We start from the raw sequence: 25,636 nt of genomic DNA on the forward strand, positions 1-25,636 counted from the left end.
CAAGCAAGATAAATGTTAATGCATCAATAACAATCCAATAACAATAATCCAATAATATAAGTGTGTAACACTGACACCGGTGATTCTGCATAAAGTGTACTTTTGATACATAAAGGCTACTTTTTTTTATATCTTTCTTAGTTTCTTTAAGTAGTTTACTTAGTTTATAACTTCTTATATATTATTATTATATATATATATATTTAAATATGTATTTAATATATATAAAATATATATATACAGTATATATATATATATATATATATATATATATATATATATACACACACACACATATGCTGTATATATGTACATGGATGGATATATAGATAGAATGGCGCCATATAAATACATTTGCTTGCCTAGTTATATTATTTTTATATTACAAATGATACAAATTAAATAATATTCTATTTTATTTGTTTGCTTGATGCTGCTTCTCGCCCCCCTGCAGTCGCAGCAGGAAATTCAGAGTTGGACTGTGAATGGGAAACCAACGACGTTAGTGCATCAATATTCATCTCTTGGTCACCCTCCTCCTCCTGGGTTCGGTTAACAACACACTGTTTCTTTGGCTGTATTGAAGGTTAGGGTGTTTCTCGTTCGTCGAAATGGCGTCTAACGGTAAGAAAACCTTCTCTTTTGTGCTTGAATACCGTCAACGTTATCGATGTTTTAAAAAGTGAAGGTTAACAAGCTAACGTTTGTAACGTTAGCTAGCTAGCTAGCGACAAGACGCCGGTTTGTGGTAAATGTTGGTGTCTTGAGCTAGAAAGCTTCTAATTATATCTTTTTAAATGAACGTCACTGCTTAAAGACGTTTTGATTCTGAGATTACTCGGTTAGAATATCAAAGGACCTCATCTCATCGCTTCTCCGATCGGAAGAAGGCTAACTAGCTAACACTGACATGACTAGCTAGCTACATGTTGTAGCTAACCTTAAATCTAGCTAGCTACCCTTTAGCTGAGCATATCTAGCTGTTTAGCTCCTTGCTTTTAGCCAGCTATTTATTTCCCTTGTGCCCATGGTTTAAAAACCTGTAGAGCAAGATGCACTTCTTCCTTTTCTTCTTCTTCTTCTTCATTATGGCAGTGTAGACGCTACTAACCTAGGCGTAATGGTATTAGCATGATGCTTAGATCCTTTAGCTACTACAATACAAGTACTAATATCACACTGTAAAAATACTCCTACAAGTAAAAGTCCCTAACGCTACTTAGTTAAGTAAAATTATAAAAGTATTATCATTGTGCAGTAAAATGTTACTGCTGCATTAATGTGTGTTTTGCATTTGTTGCTGTTGCGCAATGGATCATATTCTACAATATCACATATTTGTAAAGTAACTAAACTTTCAGACAAATGTAGTCGAGTATAAAATACAATGTTAACCTCTGAGATGTAGTGGAGTAAATGTATAAAGTAGCAGAAAATACTCTTACAATTAAAAGTAGTAGCCAACCTTGAGTAAACGTACAACACTTGTTAGATGTTTGTTTATACTTAATACATGTCTTTTTCTTTTTAATAAAATCCCCCCACAACAAATGACATGTTTTTAAAAGCTGCTTGTTTAACAGTTCAAATCTTCTATACGCTTCAGCTACTCTATTACACTGGTTCATTCTAAACCCAATATTGATACATGTCTGTGCAACAATTCTTTTATGTACAATCCCATGCATGATTTAAAAAATATATACATATAAATCTGAGTTTGTTAGATTTTGACATGTGCAGTATTTGTCACACACAAGTTTAAATGAAATGTTTTGTCTACTGTTTTTTTTATTTTGTAGTCCTTCCATGCTTAAGCCTTAAACTTCCATGTGAAAGTCACCTTTTCTCACAGCGATCTTCTATGTCAGAGGCTCAGTCATGTTTAAAATTGGAGAACTGGCTTCTTAGAACATGAAACACAAGGTAGTCAGATGTAAAGGGATAAAGTAGATGAACAGCCTTTATGTGTTTAGGGTTCCCTTGGCCTTTATCAGGAGGCATAGTATCCTAGACCTGTGAAATAGCTGGCCTTTAAAAATAAAAATGTGCCTGCCTCTGGGAATTTAACATAGGGTTGTGTATACTTATGCTCCCTCTATTTAAAGGAAGAACATTTATTTATTTTCCATACATTATTCATTCACAAAGAAAAGGTTGGATTTTTCAATGGGTGTGTAAATTTATGCAAGCCACTGCATGGGATTATGAGAAACTTTATTTAGTTTTTTCTTTTGGCCATATGTTTTTCTGCACTCTTGCCTAAATTCTAAGTTGTTGTCCATTATCCCATCCTGTTTCAGTCACTCTGTTTTCTGATTTTGACTTGTCTGGACACTGTAACCTTTAAACAAAAATCAACATATTGAAAAAAAACATATAAAAAAAGAAACATATTTTTTAAATCATTTTAACTTATCAGAATCGTTCTAGAGAGAATCATGATGCATCTAGCAATCAATTATTTTTCCTACCCCTAGTAGTTATGTGTTAGAAGATAATGCTATTGTTTTAATAATGGGCATAACAACATGTTATATTATTTCTGTTAGGTTAGACGGCAGCCCAAAATATTTGCCAAACCAGAAACCAGCATCACACTGATTTATTTGTACTATCTTTAATGCACTGTTATTGAGGGGGGATTTCAATGTGAAAGATGCTTTGTAGCATTTGGATCAGTAATATCAGATATATACTGTTAAAATCTTTGTTTTGATAACACTCGATTTTCTTTGTTCCGTAGATTATTCCCAAACATCTGGCCAGGGGTAAGTAATGTCTCAATCATAAACTAGAGTTACTCAACCTTGGGATTGGGACCAGATTTATTAATAATACTCTTTTATGATCTATCAAGAGCTCCATTCATTCTCATACAAACACCTATACTAGAAACACATATCATTTTGGGGAGCTGACAATGAGGTTGAAAATATGGGTTAAACCAAGAAAAGTAAGAGGAAACGCTGCACTTAACAAAATAATTTAGGAAATCTCATCTGTACATACTTGGAAAATTATGGAAAAATGCTTCATACTATGATTGAATTACATTTTTTAAGCGCTGTGTTAATGTTGGATGTGTCTGTTTTTAACCTATTTCAGCTATGGGTCCTATGGCGGAGGTGGAGGTGGTGCTGCTAACCAGGGTTATGGCCAGTCTTCTGGACAGAGCTACAGCCAGCAGGGCTACGGGGGCTACAACCAGAGCTCTGACAACAGCCCCGGCTCTTACAATCAGGGAGGATTTGGCAGCTATGGTCAATCCCAGTCAGGTAGAGGAAGACTCTCCAAAACCACACATTTTAGCAGTCACACATCATGGTGTAGTCAACTTTAACTCCATTCTATCCATTGATTCAGTCTCCTCTTTTCTCTCTGTAGGATATAGTTCTCCACCCTCTAACCAGGGTGGTGGTGGTAGTGGTAGTGGTGGTGGTGGTGGTTATAGTCAATCCTATAGCCCTGGAGGCTATAATAGCAACCCGCCCTCCAACATGAGCTACAACCAGCAGTCATCCTTCTCTGGGTATAGCCAGCAGCAGCCTCCTTCTTCATCCTCCGCAGGGTAAGTCTTCATCAGCTTTTGCGTCTTCACTCTATTTTTATAGACTTCTGCCTAATTTGTGCAGGAAGCATCCTCTTCATCGTGGGTTAAGCATAGAAATCACCATATTAAAACCCTGTTCAATATGCAGTTATGCTGCAGCTTAGACAGCTCACAGTCAAAACATCCTTTCTGACATGTACGTTTACAGGTCCACAATAGTCTGATATTTCTGTGAAACTGATAGAAAGATGTATCTTTGTAAATAGAGCTCAAACCATAACTATGCAGGTGTTTGGTGAGCTCCACAAACCTGTGTCGCAAAGTGAGAAGGCAGAATCGTGACACACCCCTTCCAACTCCCACAGTTATCCTTCTCATCGAGATCCAATGCTACTTCATCTTTAAAGTAATATTAGTCCTTTTGTAGCCTTATCCCTGTTTTGTCTGGTAAGTTTAGCTAACTGTACAGACGGCCAAAAGTGAAAGGGGGGTACAGGTAACGCTATCGGAGGTGTAACGGTTTAAATGCTGTTCTGGCTCGGGTGCCTGGGTCTGTTTCCCGACGGTTCAGTAAACTGCCGTTAGCGTCCTTTGCACCGGAGTTAAGTGCTAACTGGGATGGCATCTAGCTGGCTGGGGCTGACTGTGGATGTGTCCCTGTGCCGGGGCTGTAAGGATAGTGGATGGTTGCTAGCTGGCTGGGGGCTGACTGTGGATGTGTCCCTGGGCCGGGACTGTAAGGATAGTGGAAGGTTGCTAGCTGGCTGGGGGCTGACTGTGGATGTGTCCCTGGGCCGGGGCTGTAATGATAGTGGATGGTTGCTAGCTGGCTGGGGGCTGACTGTGGATGTGTCCCCGGGCCGGGGCTGTAAGGATAGTGGAAGGTTGCTAGCTGGCTGGGGGCTGACTGTGGATGTGTCCCTGGGCCGGGACTGTAAGGATAGTGGAAGGTTGCTAGCTGATGGGGGCTGACTGTGGATGTGTCCCTGGGCCGGGGCTGTAATGATGGTGGATGGTTGCTAGCTGGCTGGGGGCTGACTGTGGATGTGTCCCCGGGGCTGTTGTCAGCTCTCATCCCGACTGAAGGCAGCACCGGGAGACTGAGGCAGAATACAGGGGTGTGCTAGCTAGCTAAATTACCATTAGATTAGTCGTCTATCTATATAGTTAACGTCAATGATGAATTTGTGTTTTAGCCCAATGTTGTGAACCGTGGTCAAAACATTACATTAGATAGCTACTTGTCAACCAGCACTTATACAGATGGCACCAAAGCACTTTTCCCCTTCGTTCCCTTTACAGGTTGGGAGCGGAATTGTCCGTTATCGTTACCATTACCATTATTCTTATGTCTCAATCAAACGAGTTAATGAACCACTGAAACGATTTTAGAAAACGTTATTTTAAGGTACAAAAGAATCTTTGGTATTGGATCCATCCATATTGAAATCCATCAATGTCAATAAATAAGGTATCTTTTGTATAACTGTGTTGCAAAGTGGGATGTAATCAATGACAAAACAATGCCATATGGTAGAAAAAAAAAAGAATCGAGGTTTGTATCGATTTGTGGGTCAAAAATCTTGACACGTACCGATCCCTGGGTTTGGTGTATCGTTACAGCCCTAGTAAGCACCAGTTTAAGTTTCTACTTCAGCAAGCTTTGGTGCCACAGTTGTGTAGCTTTGGTGGATGTGTTTTCTTGCTTTTTAATGCCTCTTTTCTCCCAACCTTCAACAGCTATGAAGGTAACCCGCAGGCCTCTGGCTACAACCAGCCACCGAGTGGTGGACAGAGTGGAGGCGGTTACGGCAACAGTGAAGGTCAGACTGGTGGCTATGGGGGCAGCGGGAGCCACCAACAATCATCCCAACATGGAGGAGGACACTACAACCAGCCTCCGAGCTACAACTCGCCCCCGCCGCAGAGCTACAGTCAGCAGAGCCAGTATGGTCAAGGTGGAGGTAAGGGATAGGTTTATTTTAACTATTTTTAACTACAGTTTACAGTGACGTCTGTGGGTGATTGTTGTGAAAACACATTGCTGTTGAGTTTTTCAAATGTCATTTCTTTCAGTAGTTTGAGCACACATTCCATTCACCTCTACATACACTGTGTCCAGAGTGTCCCATAGCCAAAGTTTTCTTGAGGGAATTGGATACAGATAGGGCTGCATGATTATGGCCAAAATGATAATCGCAATCATTTTGATCAATATTGTGATCACGATAATTCTCACGATTATTTGTTGATTTTAAGTTTTTCGAGTGCGATGGACGTACTCGCAGAGAGACAGCTGACTCATTATGAAGGGGTCCAGCACGGATCGAATGGCGGATACACACGTTGTGTGTATGAAATGTCTGTATCGTTGCTGCGCTGCATTTTTATGAACTATGATATTCTGGCCATGTGTCACATCTCTTGCAAGTCCAACAAGCTCCATCTCACACGCTATTACTCTACCAACTGAAGTAAGTTGCATTCAATAACTTCTTCTGTGTTCTTCACCATGGCTGCCACGATAGCAGAGTTACCCGTGGCAACACTGGTACAAATACAGGTTTGCCCCTCATACTTAACAATATCCAGCTGTGTTAATAACAATTAAAACTGTGTACAAATGTCAGAAGTGTAGACCGGCGCTGTGTGGCGGGGCTGTGCGGAGAGTAAGACAAGAAAGAGGAGAGACCCAGGCACGGCTTTACAGAAGAAATGTGTCGTGTAACTCAAAAGTAAACCATATCAATATAACTACATTGCAGTGGATGCGAGGACATTAGCACCGGTGCGTCCTAGAGAAGCTAACAGCTAACAGACGCTAACTAGCAGCGACTTGCGCTGGTCACTGCTGTTGTAACAACATAGACGGGACAAAATGTTGCGTTTACTGGTAAACTGGTAAACCTTGAGACCGATGTATAACCAACTGCTATCTGTTGAATTTTCCTCCCGTTACTCTGTCCTCTGTGACTGTCTACATCTAGAAACTAAGCTGCGCGATGCAGGGAACAACTGACTGGCACATGACCAGACAGGGGTTTACGAAGCAGTAGATGCGCTATGCAAAAGAAAACGGAGCGTTCTATGAAATGACGCTTTAAAAAAATAAGAAAATAATCGCTCGATCACGCAAATTTGATCGTGGGAAGTCAAACTCGTGATCGTGATTAAAATTCGATTAATTGTGCAGCCCTAAATACAGTGTTGACATTTAGAGTGTGTGATGTGCACTCAAACGGTTAAATCTGTTGAAGTCTGATTGTCTCAACTCTCTCAGGATATGGAGACGAAAGCCCACCGATGAGCGGAGGAGGGGGAGGTGGTGGAGGGTACGCTGGTCCCGATGGAGGTTATGGAGGTCAGGATGGCCGCGGTGGCAGGGGACGCGGGGGTGGATTTGGAGGTCGCGGTGGTGGCGGATATGATCGTGGTTTTGACCGAGGTGGCCGAGGTGGTCCAAGAGGAAGAGGAGGCATGGGGTGAGTGTTTAAAAAATCATCTAGTGCCCATCTTGTCAGTCCTGTCTAGTGTAGTAGGTCACCTGGACTCATGAAAGCAATCTGAATCTACTGTGATGCATGTAAATGTTTCCTCTTCTGGGAATACATGTGGAACTATGTTAAGGACTATAAAATGATAGAGAGAGTGCTGTTCCAGTGCTGTTGTAGCTACATGCTAAAGCAATTGAGAGGTGCTGTGATAAATTTTCCCTACCACTTACTTTTAAGGAAATTGAGTCTAAGGGATTCTTAAATTGCTACAAAGCAATTGGTACGTTTTGAGTCTGCAGTGACAACTGCAAGGATCTTGGTGTGTTCTCAGATCTGTATGCCATACATGCACCACTCTTAGGTGAAAAAATATCTGATTAAAAGTTCATCTGTGTTTCATAGCCCCTCACTGAGTTAAACTGAGGACAGATACAGTCAAAGTCCTGTGCTGCAGCTCTGGGAAAAAAACTACAATAATATAATAAAATGCTTCAAATGCTACTAGGGCAAAAATTGCTAAGATCGATTAGAGCCAGACCAATATATCAACGTGCCGACATTATATTTTCCAAACTATTGGTATCAGCATTTATTATGGCCGATAATTTCATATTTAAAAAATAAAATAAAAACGGACTAAACCCCCTTCAACCATGTAATGAGTGTTGGCATTTGTCCACCAGATGGCACTCTACAATGTCCCTGTTGGCAACTCTTTAAATTTTTTTGGTGTTGATGTGTTTTTGTTCAAAACAGTTTCATATCTTAATTTTGTATTTTTTAAAAATTTCATTTCTCAGAACTTTAATATGTTTTGATGTTCCTCTGTTCTGTTGTGACAATAAATCGAACAAGTTTATTTTAAAACTGCATTATCATATCATTTTAATGAGGACTCATAAATAACTACAAATAACAAATTTTAGGGAAATCTGTTTTTCTTGTTACACATTTCTGGATTTAAAAAAACCAATATATATCGGATTTTTTAATCACCAAATATTTGTATCGATATCAGCCTTGAAAATCCTTAATCGGTTGGGCTCTAATATCAACCCTGATACTTCTTAATTAAAGCTGCCACTGTACAGTGACAGAGGGAGAAACAATGTGTCATGCTTTTGTAGGGTGGATCAGCAATAGGCTGCTTGGGAATACATTCTTATTCCCACTGAGTGATTTACTCAGATTGGCATTTCTTTTTACTCTGTTATTTACTTAATATGTATTTAGTTAGCATGTTAAAACACAAGAGCATTTAAATGACAAATATGATTAATTGTGTGAATTCTCTAGCACAGTGATCGCTGCGTGCATGCACACGGAGAGTGCATGCGCTAAGAAGAGTGTTTATCTTCCCAGAGTGTCCTCTAACAGATCCATTTTGTTTTAAATCACTAATATTGCTTCAAAAAACTCAGAATAGGGCTTAGGTTTGGTGGTATGGTACCCAACACAAACCAATCATTGCTGCGATGCTGTGGTTATGATAGAAATCAATGTCTGAATATTAAAATGAACATTTTTACAATAAAATATATACAGTGTAACTAAAATAAAATAACTGATGTTCATACAATGAACTGTGCTCCACTGTGCACTGCTCATACATTTAATTTGGCGTGTGTGTGTGTGAATGTGTGAAGCACAACCTTCAGTAATTAATGTTGGGATTTTTCTTTCTTTTTTCAGTTTGCTATAAAGTTAACGATTCATTTAAACCACATCATTGTAAAGCACCTCCGATGTGTTTGATCAGAAAACATAAAATGGCCAGAGCTCACAAAAGTAAATTGTACAAATATATAAAAATAAAAACATTTGATCACAAAAAAACAAACATGATTGCCCACAAAAATTAGCGTTTAAAATGATGAGCTGCGCTTGTAAACTGGGTGAAATTCAGAGTTGACATCATATCAAACAGGGGTTTGGATTTAAGGTCCTTGTGGCTGAATGCTGGTCAGAAAACATATTTTAATGTTAATGACTACATTATTATTACCACCAAAAGCAAGGAAGCACATGCCAGTGGCTCATATAATGAGTTTTCTATGGATCCTCGAATGAAAGTGCTACAACATGAACCAGGATAAATTGCTGTTGGGTCTGGCTGACCGTGGCTAGCAGATTTTAGGTTTGTTTGTCCGGCTTCATTTTCAACTTGTTTTGTAATCTGTCCTGAGTGATCTGATCACAGGTTGGGAGGCACCCTGAACCCATTGAGATTTGGATGGGGTATCATTTTTTTCCTCTTCCCGATACTGGTGCTAAATTGATACTTTTAAAATGGTGGTGGTGCCTAATCCAATACAAAATCTTTATGGTCTTGTTGCCTTTCATTTTTTCATGATTATAAAAACCATACAATTGTTCAGCAGACTCTGAAGACTATTCCACTACCAGTAGGCTAATCCAAATTATTTTCTTTTAAAAAGACAACATTTCTGGTCCAAAACTTTCCATCATTAATACAGAAATTATGGTATGATCACACTCCACTCCACATTACACAAAATTCAGGTTATAAACAGAAATACCAAAGTCAATGTACCTCTTTAAAACTGCCATTTTTGCTTGGAGGAATTTCTGTTAAACACAAAAAGGGGAAAATTAGCATTGAGTTGAGAAGGAATTTGTGGTGGCTGTTTGTACGTAGCCCAGAAATGCAACACAAGCTAGTTTCCAATTAGCAAAGTTGCTTGTCACTACTCTCTAAACTGGATTTTTTGGACAAACTTAAGAAAGATATAAGATATAAGTTATGGCTTTTTTACACAAGTACAGAAGAGAATCAAATCACTTTTTTTTTAACAAAAATAGAGAAGCTATGGAGCAGGATCTGGATTGGTAAGTTGATGTTTTTGTTATAGAGGTTGCACTATATTTCATGTATTTTTTTGTCACTCATTGAGAAGTTAATTTGACATTTCATTGTAAATTGTGTTACCTATCAGAGACTATATCTCAATCTCCTTCCCCACCATTACAATATCTGGAACGTAATCCCCACTGCAGTATCACACTAATAGGCACTAATAGAATAGAATTCCATGTCACGAAATTAGGTAGATTTTGTCTCATATCCTCCAGTGTTGTTCAACAAAAGCATAGGTAAATAATGACATATTTTTATCTTTTCATATTTGAGGAGGTTAAAATGTTTTTTTGAGTGATCTTGGTTTAAGATTTGAGAATGGAGGAACATGTAAGTGTGAGTACATAAAAGGGACTAGCGCTTGTGTCCTACCACACTAGATGTGACATCTTGGTATAATGAAATGTCTGTAATTTTTAATAAAAGGCAGTGTACTCTAACTGCAGACGCAGAACTTTAAGAAAGACAAATTTGCTCACAACAAAACAGCGATTATTTTGACATTTTAGGTTTTTCCTCTACATATTGTAAGTTGGCCCGTAAGATTTGACGCTCTGTGAAGTCCAAAGCCAGTCTTGTTTTGTCTGCAAAAATGGCACGTAAAATATGGTCTTTACACACACACACACACACACACACACACACACACACACACACACACACACACACTCACACAAAAATACATTACCATCACCTGCCTTACTCACCTGTTATCACCACTTTCCCTAACAGCCCCCACTGTGTCATACTCTGCTTTAATCAATCTTTGAATCTTCTCCTAGGCTTTTACCTTCTCTCCAGGCTGGCTTTCTGCTCTTAAGCCATTATTTGGGAAATTGCAAAAAGGGGGAACTCTACAGGCAGTGCAGGCAGAGTATTCTTGTAGGTAGAGGAAATCATCATAGGAAAAGCCTCAAAGAACAGCTGTTTTGGAGATGCTGCAATTTGTGTAAAGAGTAAAGGTGGCCAGAGACCTAAAAAAAAACTCATCCAGGGGTCAACAGTGTTAATGTTTGGGTTGGTTAATTGTTACAAAACCAAGTTATATGATGAAATAAAACGGGTGCATACAAGTCACTTAGACTTGATAGGACTTCAGGGTAAAACTGGCAAATTTCCGCTGCTTGTGAACATAGAATGACAAGGTCTTTAAACTGGCCTCTTGTCCTCAAGGTGTATATTCAAGAGATCCCGGACAAGGTTAAGTGGGGGTCCAGTAGGACAAGTGCCAACTGAAGAGGGGTGGGTTTAAGTGAGAGACTGGGAGAGTGAAGGTTATCCACAACCCGTTGAGAGCAATCGCTGTCAGCACCAGTCTTCAATGCGTGTCGTTTCTCTCTTCCTCCTCATCAGAATGGGCGATCGTGGAGGATTCAATAAGTTTGGTGGTAAGTGACAACAAGTAAAACACCTAAAAGGTTTGTTGAGTTTGAAGAGTCAAAGGTAAAAGGAGGGAAGGTCAGTACACTTAAAGCATGAAGCAGGTGTGTGGTTTTTGAAATAATCTAAGTACTTTAGAGATGTACAATTTATACTACTAATCTGATTAATACAGAAACACATAAACAGAATATACAATAGCATACTGATGTTAAAAAACATAAATATGACCAGGGTTGTCAAACTTATTAAGACTTTTATGTTATTTCAACTAAGCAATATGCTACACAAGGTAGTGTGATGAATAATGTTCCATAGCACAGCCTGGCAGGTAAGAACACTCAGTGTGCTTAGGTGTAGATAATAATCTCAGGTACTGTGAGTGTACTCTTACTCGATGAATGAAAGTGTCCAGCGGAGGGAGTCACTTTATAGCTTTACATGAAGTTCTTCCTCCTCTGCTCTATGTTGGTGTTGGAAGATTCACAGGGTTTGGGTCTTATGGAAACCTGCAGTGTTTGATGGGGTAGTGTGACTTATCAACAAGGGGAAGTTTCGGTTTAACTATTTCTTTTTTTTCTTCATTTAATTGCACAACTGTGGAAAGTCGTCAGGCAACAGTAACTTGATACAGTACACGTTGTGCTGTAAATGGAAGGAAGGTCTGGTTTCTCAGTAATTTGGTCATTCATTTGGAACAATAGAAGAGTTATACAGTTGGTATTAAAGCTTGGACTTGGTTTGGTGAACTTCAGGCTCACTCTCAGGTCTGTGGTGGGGACAGAGATACTTTGTATTTACATTATCCAGCTTGAAGTTGCTTTTTTTAATTTATGATTTCTTTTAATATAAAGCAGCAGAGTGGATGCAGTTGCATTAGTGCCGTTGACATTTACAATAGTTATGTTATTGGTGATAACACAATGTGCTTCACCATCAAAAAATACAATGTTTACCAAAGGCAGTGGATTTTGCATGTTTTAATTTCAATGTTTAAGGAATATACTGTAGTAGTAGTAATTTGTCAAAGTCACCAAATGGAACCCAGTCCACATGGGCTTCCAACACACTAAAAACACAACAAGATCAATAACAAAAAAGAGCAAAAGAACAAACATAATACACTTAATTTCATGTCAAACTAAGTGCAAGTAACAATGTCAAAGCAAATACAAACAACCCTACAGCTATCAAAGAGGCACCTTTAACACGCCCTCCCACACTGTTGGTAAGCATCTAACAAAATACTGAGGTAGGTCTGTAAAATGGTACTGAGGTATGTATTTCTCAGACCTAAATAAAAAATCTGACATTCTGCAGACGTCTGAAGGAGAAGCATGTGTCAGAGATTGTGAAATAATAGACAATAGAACAAAAAGTGTCTCTCCCAGATCCCACGGATTGCACTTGCTATTCTAATCTAGAATTAAGTGGAAGAGTTTTAGTATAAATAAGATTATACTACGTGGATTATGTACTAATAATTATTATGTAGTTGAAGTGCAGAAGGGCCCAGTGATGGAAAAAAATTCTGCGCCGTTGGAATTTTAAATTGCACCAGTGAAGTTTATTAAGCTGTTTGTCTGTTTTGTTTTTATATTTTTGTAGTGAATAGTAAAAACAAAATTTCAACTATAAAATGCTACATTTAATTTAGTATAAAATATGTGCATATTTGACACGTGTCTAGGTGGACTGGGCAGTTTCCTCAATGGATAAAATGTGAACTGTAGACACAGTATGGCACAGTTGTGAGGCAAAGTATGCCATGAAATGTTTTATATGCTCAAGAACAAATATGCAAATGTTCAAAGGTCAATGTGCCAGACGAGGCCGAGGGTTTCCAGAGGTCAGAGTTCATTGTCCTGGTCTGAGAAAAAGAGGTTCTCTGACTCTGTCTTGGATACACAGGAGTTTAACTGAGTGCAGGAGCTGGAATAGTTTGTTGCTTGGGTGGTGCAGATTGTTTATAATCCTACTAGCTGTGGTTCTGCCCCTTCTGGTGTACAAGTCCTCAAAAGTGGTGAGTGTAGATCCTAGGGTCCACCACTCTCTATAGGTTTCTAGGTCCCCCCACTTAAGATGATCTTACCTTAAATAATAATATGAATCTCACAAAACAACAATAAAAAGCTACAACATAACCCACAGAAACAAAGACATATTGCTTGTAAGAGTAAAAACACCTTACAGCAACTACTCTAGGTTTTTAGTTGCTGTGTAATGCACACAAATTATGGGTGAAAGGTGCCATTGTTATCAACACATAAATAGAATGTTGATTTAAAAAATAGAATCCACACAATCTAATTTGAAAGCATCTCATTGTTTGTATACTTAATGTACGGTTGACTACATGGAATACATTTACCAATCACTCAGTCTCAAGTGAAATTGAGACTTGAAATCTTAGTTTCGCTGTTGACGCTGATACCTGAACACATTAGTCATGGTGACTTGGCGCTATCATGATCAAGGTGTGGAAGCTTTTGAAATGGAGTTTTTTTTTTTTTTTTTTTTTACATAATGAGACATCCACAAGTAGTGCCAAGTTTGGTCAATGTACTTAAACATGAGTTTGGTAACCTCTGTGTTCGCCTGGTTTCACGGTCACTTCTTATCAGATTTGAAGTGGTTCAAAAGTTGTTGACGGAAGGGGTTTGGCTTTGGCTTCTTAATACAATGCAAAGTTTATTCTAAAGAAGGAACATCTTAGTTTCAGATACTCTGGTAAATCAAGCTGCCAATGACGCAGACTTCAGACCATCTTCTAAAAAGTGACAGGACTTTGCACACCAAAGAACGTCTTAAGGTGTTTCAATTAACCTCTGAAAACTTTAACGTTGGAAGTCGGTTTTCTGAATAGGTAAAATGTGTATAGATTAAATACTTCTCTAAATCACAAACATGGTGTTCTTACTCTGAAGATGTATGTTTTGGGCAATTTCCAAGAATCCTCTGTGAAGCTGTGGGGAAAAAAAAGGTGGTAGACAAAGGAATGAATGAGAGAATGCAAAATGACCTTAAGGTCAACACTCAATAAGGGCATTGTGTTGCAATATGTTGGACTTGGTTGCAAAAGTTGGTAATGTCTGTGTGAAAGAAAAGTATTCATAGTTTGTCAAGAAATGCATCAACACAAAGGTTTGACTTGTTTTAAACATGAAATTCAATAGCCCGAACTGTGACAGGCCGTGTCAGAGAGTTACACAAGGCTGTACTTGTTTACTCAACATACAACCCAACCAATGAAATGCAATGCTGTTACAGGTATGGTGGTTATTCTGATGCACAAAATCAACTGCAAAATCTTGTTTTGTGCACTTGTTCATAAGACTTCTTATCTGTTTAAGTGTTAATGTTTAAAGAGGGTATGTTATAATGACACGGTTGAGAGACAGGGTGGTAAAAAGTTTGTTTTGTTTATGACAAATATGCTATACATGTTCTTTGGTAAGCCTCTTAGAGCATAGCCCTACATACCAAGTGGCTAGATGCTTTATTTGGTGGGAACAATGAGAGAAGTTACACTGTGAGTTGTTTATGTATGTCTCGTTTATCCATTTCCAAAAATTAATTTCAGTTTTTTGCCCTCTCAAGGACCAAGAGAGCCGAGACATGGAGGACCCAGCTTCAGTAAGTTCTTTCTTTTTTTTCTTTAAATTATAACTCCACACCGGACATATTATAACCATCATGACATCACATCTCTCACCATCTTGTGACATCCGGGTGAGACATCAGTTCCCTGTTTGCCTCTTGTTGATTTTCTTCCCGTTATCTTCCAACAGTGCAAGACCAGGATAACTCTGATAATAACACTATCTTCGTTCAAGGCCTGGGAGACGACTACACCGTTGAATCAGTGGCAGACTTTTTTAAGCAGATTGGGATCATTAAGGTAGTGTATGTTAGTGTAAAGTGTATATTATAGTAACAGTACAGTAGAATGAGGTAGGGTGATCCTTCAGTGTCGTAAATGATATTGGAGCCTTGTTCTTGGGATCGAATGGAATTAGGTCATTTCAAAATTAGAAATGTTTTACCCACATTTGTTGTTGGCTTGGGACAAATATGAAGAACAGAACAAAAATAAAAGAATTCTTAGAAATGGATCTTAAATAGGGGTCCGCAACCTTACAAGCTCCTAAGCTCAGTGGGGCCACCAAATTATTGTTTTCTAATTTTATGTTTTTCCTTTTTAATTTTTTTGTTTTAATTTAACCTTTATTTAACCCATGTATTGTCTTCACTTTCTGGATCCTCTCGTATCCCTCGGGTCAAATTGACCTGTGACTTATATAGGTTATTTAAAACAATTCTGAAATAAGATTTTACTTCATAATCTATTAACAATTATTGGCTTTATCTCAATTTCAAACAATTGCGATAACACATATGTTTAAGGAACGCAATCAGTCTCTACTAGAACACAATTAAAAATGGAAGTGTAACTTGCTTTTTGTCATAAGGTTATAATTCATGTTAAAACCCACTATGTTATCATTCTTATCTTGGAAAAAACATAAGTGGTCATATCCAGAATAAGTTTCTGAATTTAGTCAGGATACATGTTTATCACAGAAAATAAGGCAAGGCCATTGATTTTCAGGTACTAAAACTGTACACGGAAATGGGTCACTTTGACCTAAATACCTGGTTAACCTGGTAAAACCTGGTTAACCTGGTTAACCAGGTTACCAAGGAGGTTCTTGAGATTGAAAATCTCTTTTCCAAGGGAGACGTGGCCGAGACAGCTCACCAGTTACAATTTAAACAGAAATAGATTATAGTTAAAACAAACAAACAAGCATCACACAACTTTTGCAAGTTATTCCAAGACCATAGAGCTAAGTAAGAGAAGGCTTCTTCACCAGCTCAGTAAAAACCCTTGGAACCTGGTAAGAGAGCCCCCTGGTGGGATCCTTTTTAATTAAAATGTCTAAAAATATACATGTTTAAAGTATGAATGTCCATCCATCCACCCAGTTTAATAAACAGCTCAGTTTAATACAATATTTGTAGTGGGGGGTCCAAGCTCTTCAAGTCTCTTTCAGCTAAGGGGTCCTTGGTTTAAAAAAACATTAAGAACCCCTGAATTAGACTGAGACTGCTTCCAGGAAAGTGGGAAACACAAGCACAGATTTAATCATTAAATCTGAAATGGAGGCTGATGAATTAGTGCAACATGTATTTGGTTGCTTTGTAACTTGAGTGGGAATGTCGTGTCTCAGAAAGCTTGAAACTGATCAAATTCAACTTCAAAGCTTGATGGGAAATTTAGATTTTTATACAATTGCATACATAACAGTATCAGCTCAAATTCAACACCTTTATGCAACTAGATTAGTATTTGTTTCTCCCCAGCATATGACCTAATTAAGTAACTGCATTGTCCCTATCTCGTTTATGCTCTTAGATCAACAAGAAGACTGGCCTGCCAATGATCAACCTGTACACAGACCGAGAAACAGGGAAGCTGAAGGGGGAAGCCACCGTGTCCTTCGATGACCCCCCTTCAGCTAAGGCTGCCATTGATTGGTTTGATGGTGACTTATAACTTTTAATGTTTAATCTTTGACCGCTTAAATAAGTAAGACAGGGCAGCATTATATTTTTAATGAGGTTGCAGTTAGGAATGTAATGGAGGAAGTGTATTCAGCAGTACTTTGATTTTAAAATGAGAGTGTGGAACATAGGGAGTCTAGAGCTAGACAGCAGAGAAGTGGACTATGCAGCTAGAGCGGGTTGAAATCTTTCTTTACGAACGCCCGTTACATTTGAACCATTACCAGATGAGTTGCTACAAAGTTAATTGAGACTATCAGCTCCACATAACTCTCTCTGTATTTCTCAGTATCACTATGTTCAGAAGATTGTGCCGTCTGGCAACTTTCCCTCGCAGAAACTCAAGTGAAGATAACTAACTCTTCTGAAGAGTCCATCATGTTTTATTAATCGTCTGTGTCCTCCTTTGCTACTAGCAACTGCATGCAGGAGGGGTGGGGGTGGTGTGCAGAAGGCTTTTATCATGTGGACGCGCCAACAGTTTTGCTGTAGAATTCCTCATGGGGGAGACAGAAACTACGCAGTATAGCTTTAATTCTGGGCTTGTCTTTTATTCATTTTGGGATTTAAAGCATGCCCATTTCTTGACTCAGATGTCATAAGAATGATGTCGGTCTGTTTTTCTTTGACAGGTAAGGACTTCAATGGAAATCCTATCAAGGTGTCTTTTGCCACCCGTAGAGCCGACTTTGGAGGCCGAGGTGGCATGAGGGGAGGCCGAGGAGGACGAGGAGGTGAGTCTGTTTTTTTTAAGGGAATGAACACCTGATCATGGCTGGGAAGGCTTCACTGTTACTCTGACAGAAGATCTTGTGGGTTTTTTCTGTGCTCCATGTAGGGCCAATGGGTCGTGGAGGATTTGGAGGTGGTCGTGGGGGAGGTTTCCCAGGAGGCAATGGAGGCAATGGGGGCAATGGAGGCAACGGAGGAAATGGGGGCAATGGGGGAGGTGGAGGACAACAGAGAGCAGGAGACTGGAAGTGTTCAAATCCGTAAGTTCAGGATCTATCTGTTCATGAGGGATCTGGATAGAAACATTTTATATTACAAAATAATTTTTAAAAAGTATTGTCCTTTTGTTTGAGGATCTTGGTGAAATCTCAGCTATTTTATTGTGTTCATAGTTCATATTACAGCTTCATACAAATACTGTTTTAGTTTGAAGCTGTAAGCAAAAATATAATTTAAATGTAAATGCAAAGACCATTAAGAATGCATGAGAAAAGTCTAACGATCACTTTTATTTTGGGGTTGTTTATTGTTTTCTGTCCTTTCTGCACTTTTCTCTTCAGCAACTGTGGCAACTTGAACTTCTCATGGCGTAATGAGTGTAACCAGTGCAAGGCCCCAAAACCTGAGGATGCTGGTGGGATGTCCCCAATGGAAAGAGGTTAGACTTCCTCAGTTTTTACATTGTCTGTTATTGGAAGTGAATAGTTTTTATGATGTAAACTTGAACAGAAGGTTTTTCATTAACGTTTTTTTTCACCCAAATTACAAAGAATCATTTTTTTGTTTTTTTTATAACTTACTCACAGATAGTTTTGGTCCATTTGTCCAGTTTTCATTGGAACTACTTTCTACCGCAGATATAGTCCCTATAAAAACAGTTTACCACACTTTCTATGATATAAATGATTGGATTTGTAATTGATTAATTACAAAGTGCATATCCTTTGAACAGGACTCATGTTACTTTGTTTTTCCTTTAGACTCATTCACTCACTGCCAGTTAACCCTCCGGGTCAGATTGCCGACACTTTTGTCTGCCGTGTAAACTTTTTCTTTGGTGGTCAGACATAGTAAAAGTGATACTTTTGGTTAGCAGTTAATACATTGTCAACAAATTGCTTGTTCTGGTGTCAGGAGGTTATGGAGGAGGAGAGCGCAGAGGTGGGTTTGAGAGGGGCGGCTTCAGGGGACGAGGCGGCGACCGCGGGGGCTTCAGAGGGAGCCGCGGGGGCGACCGCGGAGGATACGGCCCTGGAAAGATGGACGCAAGGTCAGATACACTCAAACAAACGACTCTCTTTTATTAAAACTGTTTCCACATCAAAGGCACATAATACAGTGTTTCCCACATATAAGCTATACTTTGGCAACACACACAATATTATAAAGGATGGGTGTTTTTTATACTCCCTTGACCATTTGCATAATTAAACAGTTTTAGGTGGGTGTAATTGTTAATCCTGTCCACATTGGTCTAAAACAGACAAAAGAACTGGGTGTCTACCAAAGTCAATGTCTTTTCAGTGCCAAATTCCCTGTTAACACGCTAAGTGCCAGATCTTGCCATCAGGGAGGAGGTTTAGAGGCCCATGTTATCCAAAGTTTTTGCATTTGTTATGTGTATAAAAAGCCTGTACTCTGTGTACACACACACACACACACACACACACACACACACACACACACACACACACACACACACCCCTGTCCACCCTGTAGTTGTTGTTCATTGGTCTGAGGCTGATAATGTAATCTATTTACAGGGGTGACCACAGACAGGAGCGGCGGGGCCGCCCCTACTAGATCATCCTCCATAGGACAAAGTCTCTACTGTCCCACCTCCAGTAGAAAGACCATTGTGTGTCCCCTGTCCTTCCACCTTTTATTTTACTCTGTTAACTTTGACCCTTTACATTCAGTGTGTAGAAAATTGTGAATATCCCTGTTTTTGTGTTGGCTCTTGTTCATGTGACTCGTTGACGTCCATCCACAGTTCCTTCTTCTGCTCAGATTTCAATCTCATTGCACACATCCCTACGACTTAAATCTGGGGTAGGACGTATTTTTGTGCGTCATTGGGCAAACCGCTACAACATTTTTTCTTCATTTTTGTAATACAAGTGTATTGTGAAAAACTGGACTTCTATGCTTTGTTTTCAGGCTTTAGAAATATTTAACCCATGGAAGAAAAGAAGTCTAAAAGAGAGTCGCTAATAGTTCAGCATCCTGGTAACCGTAGTCAAAGGCCCACAGCTGCAGCTAACTTAAGCTAATGTTTTTTTAGCTAGCTACTGTATAACCTAGAACACATTATGTCATATCAAAGGGCTTTACAAAGAAATCAGTACAGTAATTCTCATAGAATTGTTGCTAGATAACAACATTCAACCGGATGAAGTTAGTCTTGCTATCTCCACAACGTTGTGGAGGAAACTCCAATAGTGGAGATAGTGAGCGGGGAGGGACAGGCTTTATCCCTGCAATGTGAGGACAAAGGTAGGGGGGGAAGCTGCACAAGTAGGGCTGAGGTTTTTTTTTTTGCTGCCTACCCCAGCTTTTAAACAAGTTTTCAGACAAGTTTAACCATATTATCTAAACTGCTTACTACATGTGCAAGGAGATTATGTTTCAGATCTTATTTCAGTCTCAGATTTTAAAGAAATGTTTGGGAAATTCTTCTCTTTGTTGTGGATTCATTAACGTTTTAAAGGGAATTCCTAACATTTTAAAATAATAAATGTGTCAACATTATTATTACTTTCTCAAGACCTGCAGCGCTTGCAGAATTAAACAAATCTGGCGCCTGTATCCTATAAACTATAGTACATTTTGTGAATATAAACATTCACTAATTTATCATCTAAAATCTAGAAGATTGAAGTGGTTGTGGTAGTTTGGAAATGGAAACAAAAGTAAATGTGGCTTTTAACATAGAGGGACACATTAAAAATAATGGATGATTATAACTTTGTTTTATACATGTTTTTGTGTTCACTTAAAACCTGTCTGATAGCTTGTTATTAATTTGTAGCTGTTACTGTGGCTGCATGCTTGCATGTTAGCCGTGTAAACAAATGAAGCTGGTGCTGGTTTACAGTCAAGAAAACCCAATAAGGAAATAAGGTTTCTTTTTACAGGCGGTGTCTTCAGGCACTTGTCGAAAACTAATTACTCATTGCAACTGTCACATTGAATACCAATACTATACAAGATGCCAACATTTAGTAACACTGTACACTCTGGTTTTAAATAGTTTAAGTATGTCATGGAAAAAGATCTTAAGGCATCATGTCTCTGCAGTTGTATTTAACATGTTTTTGTTGAGACAGAACTCAACTAGTGTATTTATTATTATTTATGTGTTTTTGTATTGTACATGTGCTGGTTTTCAAATGAAGGAGTTTCTTAAAATCAAACAATGCATCTGTGGTTTTTACTGATTCATGCAGGTTTTAAACATCTGTTTGTACAGGAAATTTGTAATGGCGCTTAGAGGCCAGAACCTACAGACATAAAGACGAGGCAACAGGCCGACAGTGAAAGCTTGACTATGAATATTGTTTCTCAGTAATAGACAAGTCCTCGTAATACTAAGAAAGGTTGAGTATCTTGATTTGTTGAGATGTCAAACATGTTCCTAACAACTTTAATGATTTAATTTGTATAACGTCTTTAATCTTGCCTGCATTTTTATGATCTGAGGCGTTAACTTTTAGTTTGGCTACCTCTCTTGTTTAAAACTTGGCACAGTCAAAGAAGAGACTGATTGATTGAGTACAGCTGCTGCCCTGACAACGAATGTGTCCTAAATCTCTTTTAGGTACAGGGTCACATTTAAAAGGTGTTTTGATTCTGGTACAACAACTAGCTACCGTTGTGTTCAGAATAATAGTGTGTTTGAAAAAAAAAAAGTAAATAATGCTCAAAAGCCTTAGAATAGCTTTTGATTCCATAATATCAATGCGTTGGGAACACTGCACATTCAATTCAAAATCAAAACATGACCAAAATTGATCAAGTTTGTGTTCTACCTTTACAGAAAGTGAAGAAAAAGGAATATTAGGCTGTTAAAAAAAAAATAGCAGTATTTGCATTTTTCTTTTCAAACTCAAACATTTACTGTATAAACTGAACAATGTCTTTTGAGAACTGCTTCACATCTTCTGACACCTGTGAACAGGTATTCCAGCCCAGGACAAATTAACTACATTTCCCAATTCCTCTGCATTACCGGGTTTTGCCTCAGAAACAGCATTTATGACGTCACCCCACAAGTATTCTATGGGACTGAGGTCCGGGCGTTGGGCCGGCCGCTCCATAACAGTCTGGTTCATCTGGAACCAAGACTTTGCTCGCTTACTGGTGTGTTTTGGGTCACTGTCTTGTTGAAAGACTGATTTCAAAGGCATTTCCTCTTCAGCATTCCACAACACTTACTAGTAAATATTTTATTTATATTATATTTATTTCCTTATATAATAATGACCATAATAATGACCTTTTCTAGCATCTTCAAGCTCTTCTAATTGCCACAAGAAGAAAATGTAGGAACCTTTCTCTCCCAATGATTGTTTTTTTTAAAACTTTCTATAAAAAAATAATGATTCAGGGCGTTTTGGCTCAACTGACTGGTGTTTCAGTTTCTCAGTAGTTATTATTAAATTAAATTATCATCAAACTCAAAAGACACAAACCAACAATGAATCTGTCCTGCTGACAAGTATTGTGTGTGTATTCAAGCCTGATTAAGGTGGAGCATGTTCAGTCCAGAGAATGCACCATCATACGCCTATATCTGAAGTTTAGTTTAGCTGCGCTGCCTAGACTGTTGCTAGATTTGACTGACACTAAAAAGCCCAAACAGAGCAAAATTAAGTTGTTTTTTTTTTAATTAAAAAAATAATAATTTTAATTCAATTGGAAGAGGATATTCTGTAACACTTCAAGTGTTCAACATATTGACATGACACAGTTATGAACACATGACACAGTCATGACACAAACCCTAACCTTCACCCTACCCCTAACTTGTCATGACAGAACCGAATGACACTTACTTGAAGAAGCATTATGTCACTGTCATGGGGCTAGCCCATGCCTTCATGTAAAGCTGGGGTAGCATGTGGTATCATGCTAAGCTAACCTTTCTATGTCCAAAAAATGGGAATGGTTATTGTGAGCAGTAGCAATGGGTTTGTCATTTTATTTCAGTACTTGTCAAATGACTAAGAATTATGTTTGGATAAAAGCAACACATACATAATTCAGTTCAAGTAATTTATTTTAGTTTCATTCACCTGTCTCATTGCAAGCAGGGGTTGGATTGGCAAACAGGAAGTGATAGATTATGGAGTAATTTATAGAGGGGAAGATCTGGAATGGCCCAAGTGTCAGCCAGTCCAGAGGGGTGTACAGAATGTCTACAGTTTTGTTGGGAGAACTTGTTCAGCATGTAACATTTCATTTTTGATGTTATTGTTGATATAGCGTGTAGTCATGTAGCCATAAAGGTTTGGGAATGCTGAATTAACACAATAGGGTTTGATTGATTTCCAATTAACTTATTTTGTTTGATATTAGTTGGTGATAGTAATTTCAATAGTTAGTATTTAGTTTTCATGTTTTGTTTATTTTAATTATTGTTTTTTCAATAATTCATTCTGGCAATGCTGCATTACCTTGTGACTACTGAAGAAATAAATCAAGTCACCAGGTGGAAAACTCCAGAGTCCATTCCTCTTTCTTCCACTATGGGGCTAAACCTTACAGTCACAAACGTTAATGACAGTGTCATGTCAGTCTTATGTAAATACCTTAAAATAAAGTATAACTGGATTTCTTGTCTTTCACCGTCTTTACATAATACACAAAGCTAGCTCACAAATACGCCTGCACCTAGACAAAAATTAACAACTCACTAAATGTAGCATAATACTTATCAGCCTTTTGGGGTTTGTCTAGTGGTGTTCAGGTGTTCAAGGTACCTCTGGTCTTCTATTTCATTAGTATATATTTATATTAATTCAAAACCATGCAACAATAATTTAAAAAATGATCTTCCCATTGTTACGTTACATATAGAAAGTATTCACTTAAAGGAACTCGTTTTTTCTTTTACTATGACTGAATTATAACCTGCCTCATCCTCATCTAAAAGGACATTTGTTGGTCGGTCACTGCATATCGAGCCCCTGAACTCAGCATCCTGAGTCTCCATCATACTAATTAAAGGAGGAGTAGCCTAACCTTCCATCAGGTTAAATTGCCCCAAATGATCCCAAAAACTATTTTTATCCACCCTGTTTACTGAAAAAGTAGCTTGACAGTGGTTGCGTGCGTTTAAGATGTGTGCAGCAGCTGCAGGAAAATTAACATGGAGAAAACAAAAGACTGGATGATTATCCAGTATGTGTGTTACAGTTGTTTGTGACCAAATATCTGTAATATACTGTAATACCTGGCATCACTGAAAATAGTAACACAGCATTTTCTTAAGTCATTCCACATGTCATTTATGTTTTGTTTGTTTCTGTCATGTCTGAAACTAAATGTCACCATTGACTGTTTTTTGTTGACTAAATACATAAGGGCCCGACTGATAAATTGGTGGGTTGATAGTATCAACCATCATTTCTCAAACGGCATCGACATTATGATGGCCAATTTTAGATTATTATTTTTGCATTCATTCATCAGAATCATTTATGATGACAAATAAATGATTCTGATAAATAAATACACTCCTTTAGTCTTGTTATCAAATTATTCTCGTCCTTACCAAAACAAGTAATAATGAATAAGCAGATTAATTAATTGTCATTTACACTCAGTTGCCAGTTTATTAGGTACACATCACTATAGCTGACGCAGTCTGGTGTGTGTTTGTTCTTGTGATTTTTTTTTATTTTTTTATGGTAGATCAGAATGTTCATGTAGGGCCTTAATAATCTGTGAGGAACACTTCTCTGGAAAATGTTCTGCTCTTCTACTCTTTTAACTCTTTCTGTTTATCGTTAATCATTTACAAAGATTGGAAGTAACAAAATACAAATACTTTGTCACTGTATTCAAGTACATTTTTCTGATGTTGAAGGACTCTTCAGCTGATCCAGAATGCTGCGGCACGTGTTCTGACAGGAACCAGGAAAAGAGATCACATTTCTCCTGTTTTAGCTTCTCTGCATTGGCTTCCTGTAAAATTTAGAATAGAATTTAAAATCCTTCGTCTCACCTACAAAGCCCTTCATGGTCAGGCTCCATCTTATCTTAAAGAGCTCATAGTACCTTACAACCCTACAAGAGCACTACGCTCCCAGAATGCAGGGTTACTGGTGGTTCCTAGAGTCTCTAAAAGCAGAACGGGAGCCAGAGCGTTCAGCTATCAGGCCCCTCTCCTGTGGAACCCGGTTCCAGTTTGGGTCCGGGAGGCGGACACCGTCTCCACATTTAAGAGTGGGCTTAAGACTTTCCTTTTTGATAAAGCTTATAGTTAGGGCATAGAATCGAATATTGTTAGGGAGTAGTAGTTAGTCACATAGTTTTCAGATTTATCTATCATATAATAACACTAAAGGGAGACTTGGCATACAGCCAAGCGAATATTGTTAGGGAGTAGTAGTTAGTCACATAGTTTCAGATTTATTTATCATATAATTAAGAATATAATTAAACTAAAGGGAGACTTGGCATACAGCCCGATCCGGTTGGGGAGAGTTCTTGCCCGACCGGGCTGGAGCTCTCTTTACCTTGTCTCTCTTGGTTTCGCTGTAATAATAGTTTTAGACAGCTGGGGACTTATTTTGATACACTAGTTAGGGCATAGAATTGAATATTGTTAGGGAGTAGTAGTTAGTCACATAGTTTCAGATTTATCTATCATATAATCAAGAATATAATAAAACTAAAGGGAGACTTGGCCTACAGCCCCATCCGGTTGGGGAGAGTTCTATCCCAACCGGGCTGGAGCTCTCTTTACCTTGTCTCTCTTGGTTTTGCTGTAATAATAGTTTTAGACAGCTGGAGACTTATTTT

The 25,636-nt window shown here is 38.4% G+C and overlaps 1 protein-coding gene and 1 long non-coding RNA gene across 3 annotated transcripts in view; one reads left to right on the forward strand and one right to left on the reverse strand.

Annotated features, from left to right (window-relative positions):
* Positions 1 to 442: 442 nt before the first annotated feature.
* fus (FUS RNA binding protein) lies at positions 443 to 21,017 on the forward strand. 2 transcript variants are annotated; one of them, XM_034894461.1, is made up of 15 exons: positions 443 to 624; positions 2,747 to 2,771; positions 3,109 to 3,278; positions 3,388 to 3,571; positions 5,294 to 5,517; positions 6,834 to 7,035; positions 11,279 to 11,313; positions 14,906 to 14,941; positions 15,097 to 15,206; positions 16,725 to 16,854; positions 17,506 to 17,607; positions 17,712 to 17,865; positions 18,166 to 18,263; positions 18,740 to 18,875; positions 19,369 to 21,017. In XM_034894461.1, the coding sequence occupies exons 1-15, from the start codon at positions 612 to 614 to the stop codon at positions 19,406 to 19,408; spliced, it is 1,659 nt and encodes a 552-aa protein (XP_034750352.1). In that variant the 5' UTR covers positions 443 to 611; the 3' UTR covers positions 19,409 to 21,017. The 2 variants fall into 2 exon arrangements, with proteins under 2 accessions (XP_034750352.1, XP_034750353.1); XM_034894462.1 differs by lacking the exon at positions 18,740 to 18,875.
* A 1,595-nt stretch (positions 21,018 to 22,612) lies between these two features.
* Positions 22,613 to 25,636, reverse strand: part of LOC117958504 — an 11,453-nt gene continuing 8,429 nt past the window's right edge. The window contains exon 4 of the long non-coding RNA XR_004659743.1: positions 22,613 to 22,681. This is a non-coding gene — a long non-coding RNA (uncharacterized LOC117958504). The remainder of the gene's footprint in view (positions 22,682 to 25,636) is intronic.

Source organism: Etheostoma cragini, chromosome 15 (genome assembly GCF_013103735.1).
Source record: "Etheostoma cragini isolate CJK2018 chromosome 15, CSU_Ecrag_1.0, whole genome shotgun sequence".
In the NCBI taxonomy this organism is placed as follows: Eukaryota; Metazoa; Chordata; class Actinopteri; order Perciformes; family Percidae; genus Etheostoma; species Etheostoma cragini.